The sequence below is a fragment of the Scomber japonicus genome, chromosome 7 (genome assembly GCF_027409825.1).
Source record: "Scomber japonicus isolate fScoJap1 chromosome 7, fScoJap1.pri, whole genome shotgun sequence".
NCBI lineage: Eukaryota > Metazoa > Chordata > Actinopteri > Scombriformes > Scombridae > Scomber > Scomber japonicus.
Genome location: NC_070584.1, coordinates 35464514 through 35484647, shown reverse-complemented (window position 1 = coordinate 35484647; position 20134 = coordinate 35464514). Strand labels below are relative to the sequence as shown.

Genomic DNA, 20134 nt, shown 5'->3' with positions numbered 1-20134 from the left:
CACTCAGTTTGTATGTAATAATAATTCTAGTAAAACTGTAAAACTGTAACATACATGCTGCATTATTTTACCACACTGACACATGTAAAACACTTTTAGATAACTTATAAATCAGAGTTTATCTGCTGTGATGTGATGAAGTCTTATGATCAGACCCAAAAAAGAAGAAATCGAGATTTAGCCTCATTGTATTTGGTCTTTTTTTTTTTTTCTTTGGTAACACAAAAGTATTGTTTTCTTTAAACGTTTGGTACTTTAAACATCTGGATACTAAACTTTAAAACTGCTGCTCTGCCACAAGTTCTTCATGTGTACTGTCAGTGCATAGTTGGTGCTTTGTGTGACTGCATTGATGTAAAAACCCAGTTTTGCAAGAGATGTGTAATGTTTTACTGGTTTGTCGTAAGGGTTTTGTGGTTTGTGTGTAGAGTTTTGCAAGAATAGCCTCAAAGTTAAAAAGATAGTGTCAATCAGAAAAAACATTACTACTTACTGTAAAACGTCTGTGATTCAAACTACATTTTCACAATTTGCCAAACTACTTGAGAGAAGGTACATTTTTCTTTTGGCTCATGCATTAATAACAAAAAAATCTATGTATGCGTCACGTTTGAGCCAAGAAGCAGATCTATGTGAAGGTAAAAGAGGAGTTTAAAAGAACCAGAGAGAGTTTCCTGTTCTCTTATTGTTGGGTGTGGCACAGATTAACTTTGAGTTCACAGCCAGTTATCAGTAGTAGAACCATTGTTATTATATCATATAGTTAGTCAAGGTAGGAATGGAGGAAAAGAGGAAAGAAGTAAGGAGAGAAGGAAGGAATGGAAGGAAGGAAGAGAGGAAAGAAGTATGGAAGAAGCAAAGAAAGAGGAAGGGAGAAGAATGAAGGAAAGAAGGAACAGTCAAAACAGACGGGTTCAATATGACCCAGGAGGACGACAGGAGGGTTAAAGGTTTATTAGACACTGAAATACCACAGCACTGCAGTACATGATGTCAATGTCCAAAAACATATAAACACATCAGTAAGTCACAGAGTGAAATGTAAACAAGATATTTTATAATGCAGCTGTTCATCTTTTGTGTTTAAACAAGAGACTTCCGGACTTTACAGAGTTTTTTTCATCTTTTTCAGACAAGAAGAGAGAGTCGCTTTGCTGACAGACTAAAGATAAGACGGGAAGACGTTGAGTAAGTTTCACTCTATTTTTGAAAATGTTCACAGAAATTTCTTTTTAACAGTATAAGAGTGCAAAATGTTGCAGTTCAGGTTCAGGTTATCTGCAAGGTGCCAAATTATGACAAAGTAGATGATTTAAATGTTTCATTGAGTTGAGAGGAAACCTTGCTTTCTTTTGTGTGTGAATAAAAACCATGCGTAATTCAATAGTTATAGTTTCTTTATTGTACTTGAAAGCAATTTGAAGATTATGATTTTACTAACATTTGTTTATATCATCATACTATAAATGAACATAATTCAAAAAGTAGTCAGAATGATCTCAATATGAATCAGCCATAATATAAAACATAACTGACATGATAATTACTTTTACTTTAGATCCTGTGCTTCTTTTTGGGGATTACTGTGGAGTAGACTGCATCATGTGGAGGTGTTTTTCAATGAAGAAGAAAGTAAGTCCTCACTTGTACTAATCAGTTAACTTAATCCAACTAACAGCTAACCGCATATGATCCTACTTTGTGAGGAGCAGAGTTCAGCCTACTGCTATGGACTAATACTGACACGACGGGGAACATTTCCAGTGTCACCGACTGTTATTTTATGGCAACAATTGTATTTATATTCAGTCTAACTTGCTCTGATTATGAAAGTGAAAGAATATATATTGCTCATTTAATAGTTATCACTGAACCACCTCTGTTGACATCTAGGTGCGTAACACTGGCTCTGAGGGAGGAGCAGGATGCAGCGACAGAGGACGGAGATCCATCGCTGAGGTGAGATGATGATGACAGAGACTTAACAGTTTAGAATAATTTGTGATGCAGACTATTTTCTCATAATTTTATGGAAATCAATGAGTCAAGGTGCCCTTTATAACCAATAATTTAATGAGATGTGGGGGTTACATTTGTGCAGGCGTCAAGTCTTAATTGTTTTAATTAGACCAAAATAAGTAACTTTTTATCAGGTGACTGGACTCATTTTCAGGCGCTCTCAGTTGACAGTTTTCACACCAGTTTAAATGAATGAACCAAAATATGTTAAGATACCAAGATAAACACGTGAGTTATGAAAACAGAAGACTAACACAAAACTAAACATTTTGGTGAGAACGCTTTGTTAAATATTGTTATAGATTGAACTTTTATTCTCAACATTTAAGCTAGAAAAATTGATCAATACATTTTCGATAGAACATTTTCTGAGTAGCCATGTGTTGAGACGTTTTTCTGACACTGAAACAACTGCAGCCAAACTGGTCTGTCTGTCAAATCAATCAGATGCAGTACAAACACAGAATGAGTTTCTACTGGCAGACAGAAACACAACCGTTCTCTTATTAATGTTTTCTGATTTGACCAGAGAGCCAAGATGTCAGAGGTGGATCTCCTCAACATTCTGGATGATTTAAGAAACGATGAATTCAAGAACTTCAAGTGGCACCTGAAGCATGAAAAGGTGGACGACATCAAGCCCATCAAAGTGAACCTGCTGTCAAAGGCAGAGAGGCGGGACGTGGTGGACCTGATGGTGCAGAAATATGAACTTGCTGGAGCTGTGGAGGTTTTGGAGAGCATTTTAAAGAAGATCAGCAGGAATGATCTGGTGAGCGAGTTGTCAACCATAAGCTCAGGAGCAGAAGGTCAGTCACAGGAAGGGATAAACATCACATCACAGGTTTTACATATACATCAGATCTGTTTGACGAGGAGTTGTCAACATGTGACTGAAGGAACTGATGAAGCAGGAAGTGAAACCCTCCTCAACGAGATCTACACTGAGGTCTACATTTCAGAGGGAAAGAGTGAAGATGTCAATACTCAACATGAGGTGTGGCAGCTTGAAACAGCTTCCAAGATGGAGACCCTCCAGGACACTCCCATCAAGTGTCAGGACATCTTTAAACCCTTACCCAACCACCAGAAATACATCAGAGTGGTTCTGATGAACGGCGTCGCTGGCGTTGGAAAAACCTTCTCAGTGCAGAAGTTCACTCTGGACTGGGCACAGCGCTCCAACAACCAAGATATCAGTCTGCTGATTCTGTTCTCGTTCAAGGAGCTGAACGTGATCAAAGATGAGCAGTACAGTCTGTTCATGCTGATCCATGTTTTCTATCCAACATTACAGAAGCTCACAGCAGAGAAGCTCGCTGTCTGTAAAGTTCTGTTCATCTTTGACGGCCTGGATGAAAGCAGACTTTCACTGGATTTCAACAACAGTGAAGTCGTGACTGATGTCACACAGAAGTCATCAGTCAGCGTGCTGCTGACAAACCTCATCAAGGGGAATTTGCTTCCCTTGGCTCTCATCTGGATAACTTCCCGACCTGCAGCAGCCAATCAGATCCCTCGTACATGTGTGGACAGGGTAACAGAAGTACGAGGCTTCACTGACCCCCAGAAGGAGGAGTACTTCAGGAGGAGATTCAGTGATGAAGAGCAGTCCAGCACAATCATCTCACACATCAAGACATCCAGGAGCCTCCACATCATGTGTCACATCCCAGTCTTCTGCTGGATCACTGCTACAGTTCTGAAGCCAATGTTGACTTCAGATCAGAGAGAGCTGCCCAAGACCCTGACTGACATGTACTCACACTTCCTGCTGGTTCTTTGCTGGACAAAGAGGAAGAAGAACAAGTGTGGTGAGGGACATGAGACGAGTCCACAGGAGCTGACGGAGGCTGACAGGGAAGTTCTTCTGAAGCTGGGGAGACTGGCATATGAGCATCTGGAGAAAGGAAGCATTGTGTTCTACGAAAAAGACCTGGAGCAGTGTGGTCTTGATGTGACAGAGGTCTCTGTGTCCTCTGGAGTTTGTAGAGAAATCCTCAGAAGAGAGAATGGGATCTACCAGAAAAAAGTCTACAGCTTTGTTCATCTGAGCGTTCAGGAGTTTCTGGCTGCAGTCTACATGTATCACTGTTACACCAGCAGGAAGACAGAGGTACTGGAGGACTTCCTAGGAAAAGACTACAGTGACTCATCTCTGGAAGTCTTCCTTATGGGAGCCATGAGGAAATCCTTGAAAAGTAAAAATGGCCACCTGGACCTGCTTGTCCGCTTCCTTCATGGCCTCTCTCTGGAGTCCAACCAGAGTCTCTTAGGAGGCCTGCTGGGTCAGACAGACAACAGTCCAGAAACCATCCAGAGAGTCATCAACAACCTGAAGGAGATGAACACTTGGTCTGTCTCTCCTGACAGAAGCATCAACATCTTCCACTGTCTGATAGAGATCAACGACCGCTCAGTACATCAGGAGATCCAAGAGTTCCTGAAGTCAGAGAACAGATCAGAGAAGGAACTCTCTGATATCCACTGCTCAGCTCTGGCCTACATGCTGCAGATGTCAGAGGAGGTTCTGGATGAGTTGGACATGAGGAAGTACAACACATCGAAGGAGGGTCGACGAAGACTGATCCCAGCTGTGAGGAACTGCAGAAAGGCTCGGTAAATCCAGATGTGATTAACATTATAAATCACTGCAGATTATTAGGTTATTCATTCTTTAACTCTAACCCTAACCCTTCTAATAAATCAAATTCTTACCATTGTTAAACTAGTGCTCTACTTGTTTAATGATATGTCAGTTATATTTAGTCACAGATGTTCTTGTTTTAAATGTGGTGAGAGTAAATAATGTAGACTGTGTCACAGTCTGGTCCTCAGTTCCTCTTTGTTTTTCTTACTTATTGTATTGTTGTTATTGTTGCTTTATATTATCTCAACTGTTGTTTTCCATGAAAGGAATAAAATGCCTCAGAAAAAATAAAAGATTAGCTGAACCACTGATATTTAACACTGATGATAAAGAACAAATGTTGATCATAAAAGGGAACATTAAACTCTTTCATCATCAAATACATGAAGTAAATATAAAGTGTCCTCTTTTATGATAAAATATGTCCTGTATGTGTCTTGACAGACTTTGTAACTGTGGACTCTCAGAGACTCACTGTGAAGTTGTGGCCGCAGCTCTGAAGTCCAACCCTCATCTGACAGATCTGAACCTGAGTGAAAACCAGCTGCAGGATTCAGGGGTGAAGCATCTGTCTGCTGGACTGGAGAATCCAAACTGTAGACTGGAGACTCTGGGGTCAGTTCACTGTAGCTTTGGTTGTTTTTTCCATATATTCCATTTAAGTCTTTCACTAAAATTTCAAATGTTTGGTTCATCATTTTCAGGATTTGTGTAAAAATGACTCCCTAGGCTGCAGTGGAGGGATTGTAACACACAGAAATGTTGTAGTGAATAGTCAGACAAATCAAGTGGGAGTCTACCAGACTGTCAAAGCCTCATATTCACTTCAGCTGAATTTATGAAGCCTTTTCCTACAGTATAGCTGTGGTAGGAAGAGACCACTTCACAGTCAGTATGGACAGGAGGAATAATTACTACCACCAATAACATGCTTTAATTACACAAATCTACAAACAAAAAACTACCAAATACAGGAAGAAGAGGTCATGTAAAAAATAATGAACAGGTTTTTAGTTCAATGTGTCTGATGTAATATTGATTCTCTAATTACTAATTAATCCATATGTTGTGTTCTTTGTTCAGATTGAGTCTCTGCAGTTTGTCAGAGATCAGCTGTGCTTCTCTGGTCTCCGCTCTGAAGTCCAACCCCTCCCATCTGAGAGACCTGGATCTGAGTGGAAACAAGCTGCAGGATTCAGGAATGAAGTTGCTCTGTGGTTTTCTGGAGAGTCCAGACTGTACACTGGAGACTCTGAGGTCAGTTCACTGACTGTCTGTTTTTAAACTTGATCTTTATCTTCAACAACCAAACCTAATTTATTTACATTTTCTGTTTTCCATATTTAATTCGTAATACTGTACAAAGTTTAGTCAGTTATAAAAGATGAAAGAAACGTAGAAAATGTGTGATTTAATCAATGTCATAATCAATAATAATTTATATTGATCCTTTAGAACACACATAAATCAATTTGGGTGATTGTTATGACTCAGTGTTGACATGAATATGAGCCTGAATGTTGTGGTGATTTGGATGATGAATGCTGACATTATGTGGAACCACTATTACACAATGACAGAAAGTTCATTGACAGATCAACACATCTGAATGGATTATAAATTGATTTTAATTTACATAATTTATGTAATATTGATCCTCTAATTACTAATTAATCCATATGTTGTGTTTCTTTATTCAGATTGAGGCACTGCAGTTTGTCAGAGATCAGCTGTGCTTCTCTGGTCTCAGCTCTGAAGGACAACCCCTCCCATCTGAGAAAGCTGGATCTGCGAAGAAACAAGATACAGGATTCAGGAGTGAATCTGCTATGTGGTCTTCTGAAGAGTCCAGATTGTAGACTGGAGAAGCTGAGGTTGTTTGTTTGTTTTGTTTTTTTACTTCTGTGCTTAGAGTAATATGCTGTGACAGTTGTGGAAACACTAAACTGTAGACATAATGTTGATATTATGCAGTTCCACACTAAGTAGGTGAATGAAAAAGTCTATTTTTTTCTTCTTCAGTTTTTTAGTCCATTGACTGTGTCAGAGCAATGTTGAGCTGCACATTTACAACCCTCATAAGATGAGAAAAATCTACAATGGATATATTTTTTACTTTAGATTTAACCTTCACTTTCAATTTCATTCTTTAACTTTAAACCTAGAAGCTCAATCAGAGAGCAACAAATATAATATTCAGTATTTACTTGTTCCACTACTTTAATGAAGCTGTGCAGTGTTTATACTAACTGAACTATTTAAACACAAGATGCTGTGATTTATTTATAGCAACACCATTCCAGCAAATGTAAATATTGTAAATACGTTGAACATCATTTTCCTCCTGTTTTCCTAAAATCCATCCTGACATATTTGGTATCTTTGCAAACGTTGGGATATTTCCATTTCTACACTTACATTCTAATCTGATCTCAAGCATGAACGTCGTCCTCTAAAATTACATAATTTATTCATCCAGGTTGAATAACTGCAGTTTGACAGAGATCAGCTGTGCTTCTCTGGCCTCAGCTGTGAAGTCCAACCCCTCCCACCTGAAATCGCTGGATCTTAGACTCAACGACCTGAAGGATTCAGATGTGAAGCAGCTGTTTGATCTTCAGGCGAGTTCAGGCTGCAGACTGGAGACTCTGAGGTCAGTAGAGAGTTGGAGTCAGTCTGTGCTGGTTTCAGCAGTTTAGTATTCAAGAAAGACAGAGAGAGAGAGAACAGTCAGCCAATCAGATGAGCCAGAAGCTTGTTGTGATCATGTGTTTGAGTTGATGTGAAGATGACTGTTGTTGTTGTGTTGATGTCTGCAGAAAATAAAGCTGGATTACAGCTGACAGCCTTATAAGATGTATAGAGACAGTGATCCTCATCATCAAATCTGATCTCAAAGTGTTTGTTCTCTCATTTCAACACTAAACTATTGATCAGTTCATCTTTGTCAGAACTCTAAGATCAGTCTGACTGCAGCCTGCAAATCACTGGCTCTGATTTCACACAAGCATCATTACGTTTAGTAACCATGTGGTCTTTATACAGACCAGAACCTCTGCTGAAGTCCAGGAATCACAGCAGCTGTTTAGCTGAGAGCTCTGACTGATTGTCATGTGATGATTTAACAGCAGGAAACATCTTCAAATCCCACAGAGACTCTGTAGCTTTAAACTTTGATAAGAGTTGACATGTATCAGCAGTAAATCCATCAGTAAACTGATGAGTGAATGTCTCTGTTTCTGCAGTAATGATGTGTAGGGGTGGGAGTCGGGAACCGGTTCCAGTTTAGAGCCGTCTCCAATTGTCTAGTCCATGAGGATTGTATGCCTACAAGCTTATCAGTGCTCAGGTGTTTGGTGTTGATGGAACAGAAAAGGTGGAACTCATCTGTGAGAGCAGTGCAGCCTCCAGACTGTCTACAGCATGACACACTGAAGTTATCTTCAGCTATCTTGTAGTTCACCTTCAAAAACAGCAGCAGTTGAAAGAATGTCTTGAATTAATGACTAAATAATTACTTTATGAGATGACTGTTCAATCAATTAATCAATCTTTATTTATGTAGCACCAAATCAAAAGAAAAGTAATCTCAAGACACTTTTCACATAGAGCAGGTCTAGGCCGTATTATTTAATTTCATTCAAAGAGACCCAACATTCCCACATGAGCAGCACTTGATGACAGCAGCAAAGAAAAACTTCCCTTCAACAGGAAGAAACCTCAAACAGAACCAGAGTCTAGTTGGGAGGCCATCTGCTTCAACCAGTTGGGATTGAGGGAGAGAGAGAGAGAGAGAGAAGGAGAGAGAGGCACAGTAACAAACAACATTGAAAATATTAGGAGCATGAATTATGTGTGCTGCATCACTGACTGACAGCTGATGAAGTGAGTCTCACTAAACACTCATTTATCTCCTCTGTTCTGTCTTCTTCTCTCATCAGATGGAAGTGGTGGCAGTGATCTCCATCAGAGTGAGAGTGAACATCCAGGAGTGTTGAGAGAGGATCAGCTGGATCCTGATGATCCATCTGGAGTCCGGATCTGGATTTTGTCGTCTTCACTTAAGTCTCTTAACTGACTCCAAACTGAACAGTTATCTCTGGATTTAGCTGAAGTCAGCACTTTACAGATTTGTTCTACATGAGCTGTTTGATGCAGAAAAGATAAAAACAGGTGTTATAAGTCAGACTGTGAGCCTGGGCTCATATTTATCAAGCGTCTCAGAATCACACTGAGAGTTAACGAGGACTAAAACTAATGAATGAAGCAGAAGAGAATTGACTGTGACTTTCAGCAGGAGAAGGATTACTGCTGGGAGAGAGTGAGACGTGGCTGTTTTACCACAGTTAGAGCAGCAGAGTAGAAATAATGATGACGTGTTGTAGTTTTCTCACAGTCTCAGCTGGAAATATGAAACAGTGGTCATTTGGTATATTATGTGTATAGACAGGTAACCAGGCAGGTAACTTACCAAGGTTATGGAACTAAACTATGAAACCAACATTCATTATAAGACTATATTTACAAAGTGTAAAGAAAGCCTGAGAAGTAAATGCAGCCTCTATGTTCATTAAGATAACAGGTAATCTGACTCAGCTGGTGAAATTCTCTTGGTTCAGCCTCATGGTTTCCTCATGTATCTTCTCCACTGTCCAACTCATCTCCTGTTGACTTATGTGTCCTTACAGCTCTTTGAAATCTATCTGTGCCATCAGCAGTTTAAACACATCGGATGGTTACATGGTAACCTAGGTTCTCTGAGTGGAGAGACTATCTCTCCACCCTACATATTCCATATGTACGAGACTGACCTCACAGGGGCAGCTGTTGTGGATTACTCTTTAAGATACATCACCTGTGGTGGCCACACTGATTAGCCACCTGGGCTATATAAGCACCACACCTGTGTAGCCACTCTGATTGACCTTGATTGGAACGTGTTTCAGAGCAGCTAATAGCTGGAGAGATAGTCTCTCCACTCAGAGAACCTAGGTTACATGTAACCATCCGTTCTCAGGAGGGTTAATGTGACAATTCAACTATAAGATAATAAAACAGTTTCAGGTTTTTGGGTTAGTTTAGTTCAACTTTAATTAGTTTTGATGAGTCTGACAGCTCTGTCAATCTGTAAAAACTGAATTCAATTGTGACTTTTGTGAAATAATTTAAGAACTACAGCAAAGTATGGATCAGCTGTTCTCACTTCACCTCAGTCCTTCCTCAGCTTAAATTCATTGTTTTTTTCTTTATCAGTTTATGTCAATAAAACTGTGTGAGAACTTTGTAGTGAATGTTTTGCTCGTTTTGTTCGTTATCTGTTCGGCACAAACACCACTGATGTTAGTAAATGTTTGACAGCATCAGAAAATAATTAACATAACATATAATAATAATAATAATAATAATAATAATAACAATGATAAGATGTAGTTATTGTTTTAGTAGAAAGAAATCAAACAAAGACTGTCAAAATGTTATACATTCACACATGTAGTATGGACATGTCACAGTGTACAGTATGTGTTTATGTGTATGAATATAAATATATATATAGTTAGTTAGTTTCTCCTCATATTATATTTAACTATAAAACAGAATTCTTCATCATTTGCATCAACTTTCTCACTTTCTGTTCCCGGCTCAGTCTGCAGCAGATCGCTCACACTGAGTCTGTCCACTAGATGGCAGCAGAGCGCTGATTCTTATCTTCTATTAACTCCTCATCTGATTTTGATGGTCTGATAGACTTAAGGGGTTGTTTTTCAAACCCCCGGACCCCCCTAGCAAGACCAGGCTCATACCCCTGATGTCTACGATGTCTGGCACCGCCCCTGCAGTCAACATTACTCCTGTCATTATTCTTTGTTCCTGGTCTTCATCTGATTTGGGGAATCATGCTCTCAGTGATGGACTACAGTTCCCATGATGCTCTGGGTGATATCACAGGAAGTGTAGCGCTGCCATGGATTCAGTGAGTTAGCTGTGGGCTGATGTTTGTTCAGGTTTTATCTCATTGTGTCCATGAACCGTTTGATGAATCAGCTGTTTGATGCAGATGGAAACAAAGTGATTTTCAGCTCTAACTCACTACAGGTGTACATGTGAATATACAGCAGCTCATTTCTATGAAGCACAAGATGGTTGAGATTGTGGAGAAGCAGCTGATATGAGTGATGCTTTCAGCTGTGCACACAGTGTTTCCTCCACAGATGAAGGTAGAAAGTGTCTGTGAGCTGATGTGAATGTGTAACATGATTCATTTTGGATTATTGGACGAGCTGCTGCTTCCTGCTCTGACTTGTTACAGCAGAGTGTAAATAGAGGAAGTGATTCCTGAGCGCCTCCATCACATCTACAGTCTGAACTCACATGTTGAACATAAAGAAAGGTTGATGTTTGTTGTCAGTGATCAGGAGGTTTTTACAGCATGTTAGAGTGGCAGCAGGAAGGCGGCTGTAGGTCACATATGTGTTATATTAACCCTTACTGTTCAGGGTCCACACAGTTTTACATTTGAGAGAAGAAAACACAACCTCGAAACTTTTCTTCAGGCAGAAACTTGATGACCTTTACTTATATGACCCATAATATACAAACATGGAAATATTTTGACATTTTTGCAGCTTGCAGCATTTTTGTCTTTGTGTTGAATGTTTGACCCATCTATTCAAAAAATTAAAAAAAAAAAAAAACCTTTAAAAAATACTGTTTCTATAATTAATTGATATATGTATATATATATATATATATATATATATATATATATATATAATGGGACTGTTTAGTTTTTTCTCCAACAAAAAGTGTAAAAACTGAAGAATTGACTCTTTCTGCTCTCATGTATAGAGATATGAGGGGATATTGTGATATGAGCAGGGAGCGGCTGATTTTTGAGCTCTGAGCTGCTTTATACTTTTATTGGTGTTCAGTGTCTCAGTGTGACAGCAGCCTGACGAAGCTCTCAGAGGAATAACGCTCTTTATGAAACAGACCTGGTCCAGACAGCAGAGAGCTGCACAAAGAAAACCTTCATAGGAAGAAGTTGAGTAAGTGGACCTTTGTTTGCTTTGAATTGTCTTCATTAGGATCTCTAATGTTTCCTCGTCATCACAAACAAGCTGCTCTGTGTTTGTTACTGTGTTGACTTCCTGAACAGAAGAAGACTCTCATCACTTCATCACTGATTTCTGCTCTTTGTTAAAGACTCAATGCCACAAAGTTCATCCAGCAGTAAATCCTCAGAATAACAGCTTGCTGCCTTTAAATCAGAGTTTACTTGTAGAAACACACTTTTGATTTCCTGATGAGTTTTTCTGTCAGACTGCAGAATAATAATGAACCTGTGTGTGTGTCTTCATCAGGTGCTGCAGGTTACCAACATTTAAAGGTATCAACACTTCACATCACAGTTGATACTGTTTGATCCTCACTGTTCAGTCTGACTGTGTTTCAGTTCAACATTAACTCATATAAAACTATAAAAGCACATCCTCATACCAGATCCTTATACATAATCTAGACTTTGATACTCAGATTGATCAGGAAAGATTATAATTCAAGTTTATTGAGGTCAAAGTTGATCAGTAACCATGTTTTCAGTTATTTTATAACACAATGAAGTCAGTGATCACAGTAAAATATTTGACTGAGTTTACAGTAAATTTCTGTCTACTAGTTGCATCATTTTACAATAAATGAGTAACATGACAGTTGTGTGCTGTGACTTCAGATGACTGTAGTATAGCAGTATGTTGCTGTACAGTTACTGTACTGCACTGTGACAGCAGTGACTTTAATATGACAATGTGCTGCTGTAGACTTTCTGTATTGAACTGTCTTTCTACTACATTAGCAAATATGCTTTTATTTATTGGACATAGCCACCTAGTGGACAACAACTGCAACAGCATGAAAAAGGTACCTGATATAGAACTACATGAGTGCTTTCAATTCCAGTGAGCCACCTACTAGGCTTATTGACCTTAATTAGGCATAAGCCCTTAATTGATTACAGTAACTTGAATGTATTATATTTTAAGTCTAAATTTTGCCATTATCAGTCTCTTAAAAGTCTCCTAAAGCCACTATTTAAGGGATTGTTTTTCAAAATGTTCTCCCGGGGTAGCAAACCCCCGGACCCCCCTAGTAAGACCAGGCTTAAGTCCCAGATGTCTACGATGTCTGGCACCGTCCCTGCAGTCAACATTACTCCTGTTATTATTCTTTGTTCCTGGTCTTCATCTGATTTGGGGAATCATGCTCTCAGTGATGGACTACAGTTCCCATGATGCTCTGGGTGATGTCACAGGAAGTGTAGCGCTGCCATGGATTCAGTGAGTTAGTTGTGGGCTGATGTTTGTTCAGGTTTGGACTCATTGTGTCCATGAACAGTTTGCTGAATCGGCTGTTTGATGCAGATGGAAATAAAGTGATGTTCAGCTCTAACTCACTACAGGTGTACATGTGAATATACAGCAGCTCATTTCTATGAAGCACAAGATGGTTGAGATTGTGGAGAAGCAGCTGATATGAGCGATGCTTTCAGCTGTGCTCACAGTGTTTCCTCCACAGATGAAGGTAGAAAGTGTCTGTGAGCTGATGTGAATGAAACTGAAGAATTGACTCTTTCTGCTCTTATGTATAGAGATATGAGGGGATATTATGATATGAGCAGGGAGCAGCTGATCTTTGAGCTCTGAGCTGCTTTATGCTTTTATTGGTGTTCAGTGTCTCAGTGTGACAGCAGCCTGAAGAAGCTCTCAGAGGGATAACGCTCTTTTTGAAACAGACCTGGTCCAGACAGCAGAGAGCTGCACAGAGAAAACCTTCATAGGAAGAAGTTGAGTAAGTGGACCTTTGTTTGCTTTGAATTGTCTTCATTAGGATCTCTAATGTTTCCTCTTCATCACAAACAAGCTGCTCTGTGTTTGTTACTGTGTTGACTTCCTGAACAGAACAAGACTCTCATCACTTCATCACTGATTTCTGCTCTTTGTTAAAGACTCAATGCCACAAAGTTCATCCAGCAGTAAATCCTCAGAATAACAGCTGGCTGCCTTTAAATCAGAGTCTACATGTAGAAACACACTTTTGATTACCTGATGAGTTTTTCTGTCAGACTGCAGAATAATAATGAACCTGTGTGTGTGTCTTCATCAGGTGCTGCAGGTTACCAACATTTAAAGGTATCAACACTTCACATTACAGTTGATACTGTTTGATCCTCACTGTTCAGTCTGACTGTGTTTCAGTTCAACATGAACTCATATAAAACTATAAAAGCAGATCCTCATACCAGATCCTTATACATAATCTAGACTTTGATACTCAGGTTGATCAGGAAAGATTATAATTCATGTTTATTGAGGTCAAAGTTGATCAGTAACTGTTTTTTTCAGTTATTTTATAACACAATGAAGTCAGTGATGGTTGTTTGTGTTCACGTGATCAGTCCAAGTGTCCCACTTTAGCTTATTGTCAAGAATAATACCAAGGTACTAGGTATTCAACGGCTTCTTCCCCTCTAATGAAAGTAGGTTGATGGTTTTGGTTTTGGGTCTTTCTAAAATCTTCTTAGTTTTGGATGTGTTCAGTAGAAGATTGGACTTCTCACACCAGTTTAGAAAGAAGTCTAAAACTGTCACCAGCATACTTAATAAAGTGCCTCTTAGTGAAAGTGCTGGTGCAGGAGTTGGTTTATAAAAAGAACAAAGAGATGATAAAACACAGCCCTGAGGTGAGTCTGTACAGGTGATCATTCTGTCAGAGAGTGACGAGCCCACTCTGACCTGCTGGATTCTGAAACTAACAATCTATAAGATCAGTCCGGCTTCTGTAGATAGTATATCTGCTAAAATGCTGGTTGAATAGTATTAAAAGCAGATGAAAAGTCAACCAGTAAAATCTTAGCTTGGGCCTTTGGTTTCTCAAGGTGAGTGTGCAGTAAGTGCAGTAATGTTAAGATTGCTTCTTCGACCCCCCCTAGAGGCCTGATAGGCAAACTTCAGAGGATCTATGAGGTGCTGTGTTTTTGAGATGATGTATTTCTTCACTAGACGCTAAAAGCACTTTATGAACAGTGATGTTAGTGCTATTGGCCGGAAGTCATTGGGCGTAGTGGGTCTGGACACTTTAGGAACTGGTGTAATTGTGGATGTTTTCCAGAGGGAGGGAACTTTGCTTAATTTGGGAGATGATCTAAAAATGCTGGTGAAGACTGGTGCAAGTTGTTCAGCGCAGTTCTTTAAACACTTCCACTAATTTTGTCAGGGCCTGAGCTTTTTACGTGGGTTACATCCTTTGAAAAGGTGAAGGACCTCTGATTCCTTGATGGTGAAATGTGTTGGTAGGGGAGGGGAAGGCATCAGAGTAGCAGCCTCAGCACTGTTGTTGAGCTGGTTTGCCATCACCAGCTCCTCACTACCTTACAGGGTTGTTGCTGTAGATATTCCTCGGCCCTTGTGTGGAACATTAGTCATGGTTTAATTCCTTGCCATGCTTCTCTGGCGTTACCAGATGCCAAATTTGACTCTATTTTTTGTTTATATGTGTGCTTATCCAGCTTTATCTGTCTTTTTATTTGTCTCTACAAACGTATGAATAACTTGCACACATTGTTTTTTTGTGGACCCAGCATCAAATTTCTGCTTTTAATCCATTTAGAGAGAATATATTAGAGGATTATGGTAAAAATGTCTAAATGGTGTAACCATAAAAACTTTGTACCAAATTATTCAACTTGCTTAAAAACAGTAAATTCTCAATAAAACACCATATCAACTAGTTTGGCATGATCTTACATTATAACTTTTATATTAAATAAAGCTACACATTAAATTACATACAAAGTAAATATTAGATGTTAGTTAATTAAATCATGTTTAAATGTTGATAGAGGGGAAATGATAAATGTTATATTGAAGGCTTGAGGTGAAATGAATTCCATCACAGTTGTTTCATCTCAAATAATCTGCTGCTGTTTGTTGCATAAAGTCATTTTGTGCAGAGACTCTGTAGTCGCTCTCAGTCCTTCTGCCTGTCAGTGAATGTAAATCCTCCTCCATGCATCATGTGTGCTGCTCTTCACTTCACTGCAGCTTCATGTCGCCATCTAGTGGACTGATAGTAGAAGTACAGCAGCTGATGGCAGCTTTCTCTGCCTCACACTGCTGTCTGGCTGCATTCACACTGATATATAACAGAGAATAACAGCCAATCACAGGAGGAGCAGCTGATATTTAGGATGTGACAGGAGAAATGATGTAAAGGATGATCTGTGTTTCCTCTCCAGATGAAGGTAGAAAGTGTGTGTGACTGATGTGGATGTGACTTCAGCAGCATGGATCAGAGTGAGGACAGAGAGGAGGGAGTCCCTCCCTCTAAAAGCTCTCGGTGTGGGGAACATGACAGCCAGACCAAAGCTCAGAGGTGAGATGAGGATCTCTAACTGTCCATCACTGTTCTCCACCATCATTATTCACACTCAAAGCTCTGTGTGTGTTGTGTAGAAGAACAAGGAGGCAGCACAGACCAGACTCTGCTGGACCTGGACCTGGACCTGGACCTGGACCTGGACCCAGCTGCGTGTCTATGAAGAGTGATCGGTCAAAGGATGAAGTCATTTATTTTAAAAAACAACGTCCGGCTGCAAAAAGGTAAACTGTCACTAAATATTAAATGTAACTGACTCAGTTTGTTTTTATTGAAGGTTTTTATCAAACTTCTTTTTTCAGATTTGATCATAATTTAGAAAAACTGCTGCAAAATCAAACATTTTACTGCAATAATCCAGAATCTCTCCTGGAGGGAAGTGTTGGTGATTGAACCTGAACTCAGCTGTGAGTCCTTCAGAGCGACCGCTCCAAATATTATTATTGATTTTAAACAACAACGTTCATCTGATTAAAAGTAAATAGTTCTCAGTATTAAAATCAGGTTATTGGACAACATGAGTTCAAACCTCAATCAGGATAAATAGTTCTCAGATGAATTATTTGACATTTGGATCATTTATTGATATTTTGATCCATAATGATCCATAATGTTGGTAATTAGATCATTTCAGTTTGTTGCTGTTTTTATTAAAACTATAATTTCTATTGATTGATGATCATTTTATAGTGATGATGGACAGAGCAGATCAGTGTGAATGTTAGAGTGGGTACGAGGGCCGGGGCCCCTCATCACAGTTTACAAGAAATGTCTTTAAAACATCAGGAAATTAAAGATGAAACTTCATTGGTTGTGTTTAAAGATTGCATCATTATTCTATGATATATATTAAATATGTTGCAGCCACTGGTTTCACCACCCAGCGAGCACGCTGACTGACCCAAAACAAACACACCCACAACCTTTTATTTACTATACTGTATTAAAATGAGCCTCCACCCAAAATGTGTCTGTGAGTATCACTCAGCTCCTGTAAGCTCATTAAAAGTTGGTAGTTTCCTTCTCAGAGACCAGCAGCTGTGGTCAGCTTGGGTTCTTGTGAGTTTCAGAGTACACTGTTAATATTAGTCTCTGACAGGATGAGCTAAAGGAAGCAGTGTGTTAACCACATCAAACAACTGCAGGAGAAGCAATAGTATCACTAACAGGCTGAAGGACTGTCAACAGAAATGTCTGCAGAACAGAGAATTATCCAGAGAGCTGCTCATCATCACAGCATCTTTAATAAAGACCAAACAAACATTTTATTGACATGAATTCATTTGGCAGATGCTTTTATCCAAAGAGACGTCCAAATGAGGTTCAATCCAAGACAGTAGATGAAGGAGAAGCTTTAGACAATAAGAACCCAACACTCATTTACCACCAGCTGAGATTTAAGGAGTTCATGCATCTGTGTCCTCGGCTGAGTGTCAGCTTCACCCCTCCAGGTGCTGCACACTGCACTGAATACAGCTCTACTCATACAGTTAATCATGTTTATGGTTAACAGTGAATTCATATGAAACTACCTGGATACTACTGTGTTGTGTACAGTAGGTGTATTAAATCACTGACAGATTTAGTGTCAGTGTGTTCTGGGTGCTGAGCAGAATTTATGTTGTGTTTCTATCAGGAGGAAGCTGGACCAACCTGAACCCAGCTGTGTGTCTATGAAGAGTGATTGGTCTATGGATCCTCCTTATAACTTCAAAGATGGACGCCACTCTGATGATCACAGGTGAGGATTTCAAACAGATAAAAACATAATGATGTTTTCATCAGACTCTTATCAAGTCTCCTGTTTTTAAACCTTTATTGACTCAGACAAAGTTCTCTGAGCAGCGTTCACACTCACACAGTCAGACACATTGACACTGGGAGCTGCCCAGTACAACCAGTCTCATACAACCACACACTGGTTGTAGCTGCCTTCAGCAGTATGCAGTGAGGGAGGCAGAGCTTCATGAGGGTTGGTGAGAGCTGTTGGGACTAAACCAAAGTGACTCTGAGCTGAAAGCTACAAACAGACTGAGCTGTTGATTCTCAGTGGGATCAGCAGGACTAGTAAAGCTTCACCACTACAGGGAGTCATCTGATTTTCTGTTCACATCCAAATATCACTTGATGGACCTTTTAGCTTGTGTTTGTCTCTGTGTGGACAGACATAATGTGAGCTCATTCTTCATGATTCCTCCACAGAGTGGACCAGGAGAGCTCAGAGGTTACCAGTGGTCAGTCTGCCCAGCAGCATCAAACACACCTGGACTCCATATTTATGGTGTGTAGATGTACAACAACTACTTTTACATCTATTGGGTTCACAATCATCTCCATGCTGCACTTTGTAGACCAGTGGATTGTCAGTGTGTCCAACATGGATCTGATGTTTGCTTCATGATGTTAGTTTGCTTGTGTCATTCATATATTATTCTGATTCAGCTGCTGGAGGAGAACATCGTCACTTTTGTGAAGAACGAGCTAAAGAAGATACAGAAGAGTCTGAGTCTTGATTACCAAGAATGCTTAGAGAGTCAGAGGGAGGATGAGGAGGAGTTGGACGGTGAGGAGAAAGAGCAGAGGAGGAGAAGCAGAGATGCATTTCTGAAGATCACACTGCACTTCCTGAGGATAATAAAGCAGGAGGAGCTGGCTGACTGTCTGCTGAGCAGTAAGAGGATTTCTATAAAGATTTAACATGATGGATAAATGAGACATTTACTGAAGTCTCAAGAGATGGAAGATAATGTTTATATATTCTTTAGGGAAATTAAACTGTCAAGTTTTTAAAATTCAATTATTAATCTTATTTATTGTGTTCATTCAGGAACTCGTGCTCCTGAGTGTCGACGTAAACTCAAGTCTAACCTGCAGAAGAAGTTCCAGTGTCTGTTTGAGGGGATCGCTAAAGCAGGAAACCCAACCCTTCTGAATGAGATCTACACACCGCTCTACATCACAGAGGGGGGGACTGCAGAGGTCAATGATGAACATGAGGTCAGACAGATTGAAACAGCATCCAGGAAACGAGACAGACCAGAAACAACAATCAGACAAGAAGACTTCTTTAAAGCCTCACCTGGAAGAGATGAACCAATCAGAACAGTGATGACAAAGGGAGTGGCTGGCATTGGGAAAACAGTCTTAACACAGAAGTTCACTCTGGACTGGGCTGAAGACAAAGCCAACCAGGACATACACTTCACATTTCCATTCACTTTCAGAGAGCTGAATGTGGTGAAAGAGAAAAAGTACAGCTTGGTGGAACTTGTTCATCACTTCTTTACTGAAACCAAAGAAGCAGGAATCTGCAGGTTTGAAGAGTTCCAGGTTGTGTTCATCTTTGACGGTCTGGATGAGTGTCGACTTCCTCTGGACTTCCACAACAATAAGAACCTGACTGATGTTACAGAGTCCACCTCAGTGGATGTGCTGCTGACAAACCTCATCAGGGGGAAACTGCTTCCCTCTGCTCACCTCTGGATAACCACACGACCTGCAGCAGCCAATCAGATCCCTCCTGAGTGTGTCAGCATGGTGACTGAGGTCAGAGGGTTCACTGACCCACAGAAGGAGGAGTACTTCAGGAAGAGATTCAGAGATGAGGAGCAGGCCAGCACCATCATCTCTCACATCAAGACATCACGAAGCCTCCACATCATGTGCCACATCCCAGTCTTCTGCTGGATCACTGCTACAGTTCTGGAGGATGTGTTGAAAAGCAGAGAGGGAGGAGAGCTGCCCAAGACCCTGACTGAGATGTACATCCACTTCCTGGTGGTTCAGTGCAAACTGAAGAACATCAAGTATGATGGAGGAGCTGAGACAGATCCACACTGGAGTCCAGAGAGCAGGAAGATGATTGAGTCTCTGGGAAAACTGGCTTTTGAGCAGCTGCAGAAAGGCAACCTGATCTTCTATGAATCAGACCTGACAGAGTGTGGCATTGATATCAGAGCAGCCTCAGTGTGCTCAGGAGTGTTCACAGAGATCTTTAAAGAGGAGAGAGGGCTGTACCAGGACAAGGTGTTCTGC

General features: G+C 40.0%; 1 protein-coding gene across 1 annotated transcript in view; it reads left to right on the top strand.

Annotated features, from left to right (window-relative positions):
- The first annotated feature begins 1913 nt into the window (after positions 1–1913).
- Positions 1914–20134, top strand: part of LOC128362363 (NACHT, LRR and PYD domains-containing protein 12-like) — a 94742-nt gene continuing 76521 nt past the window's right edge. Inside the window, exons 1-8 of the mRNA XM_053323103.1 lie at positions 1914–1959; positions 2549–2828; positions 2919–3124; positions 5811–5907; positions 7199–7322; positions 17736–17840; positions 17927–17960; positions 18974–20112. Coding sequence (XP_053179078.1) covers positions 2558–2828; positions 2919–3124; positions 5811–5907; positions 7199–7322; positions 17736–17840; positions 17927–17960; positions 18974–20112 — 1976 coding nt within the window. The 5' untranslated portion in view covers positions 1914–1959; positions 2549–2557. The remainder of the gene's footprint in view (positions 1960–2548; positions 2829–2918; positions 3125–5810; positions 5908–7198; positions 7323–17735; positions 17841–17926; positions 17961–18973; positions 20113–20134) is intronic.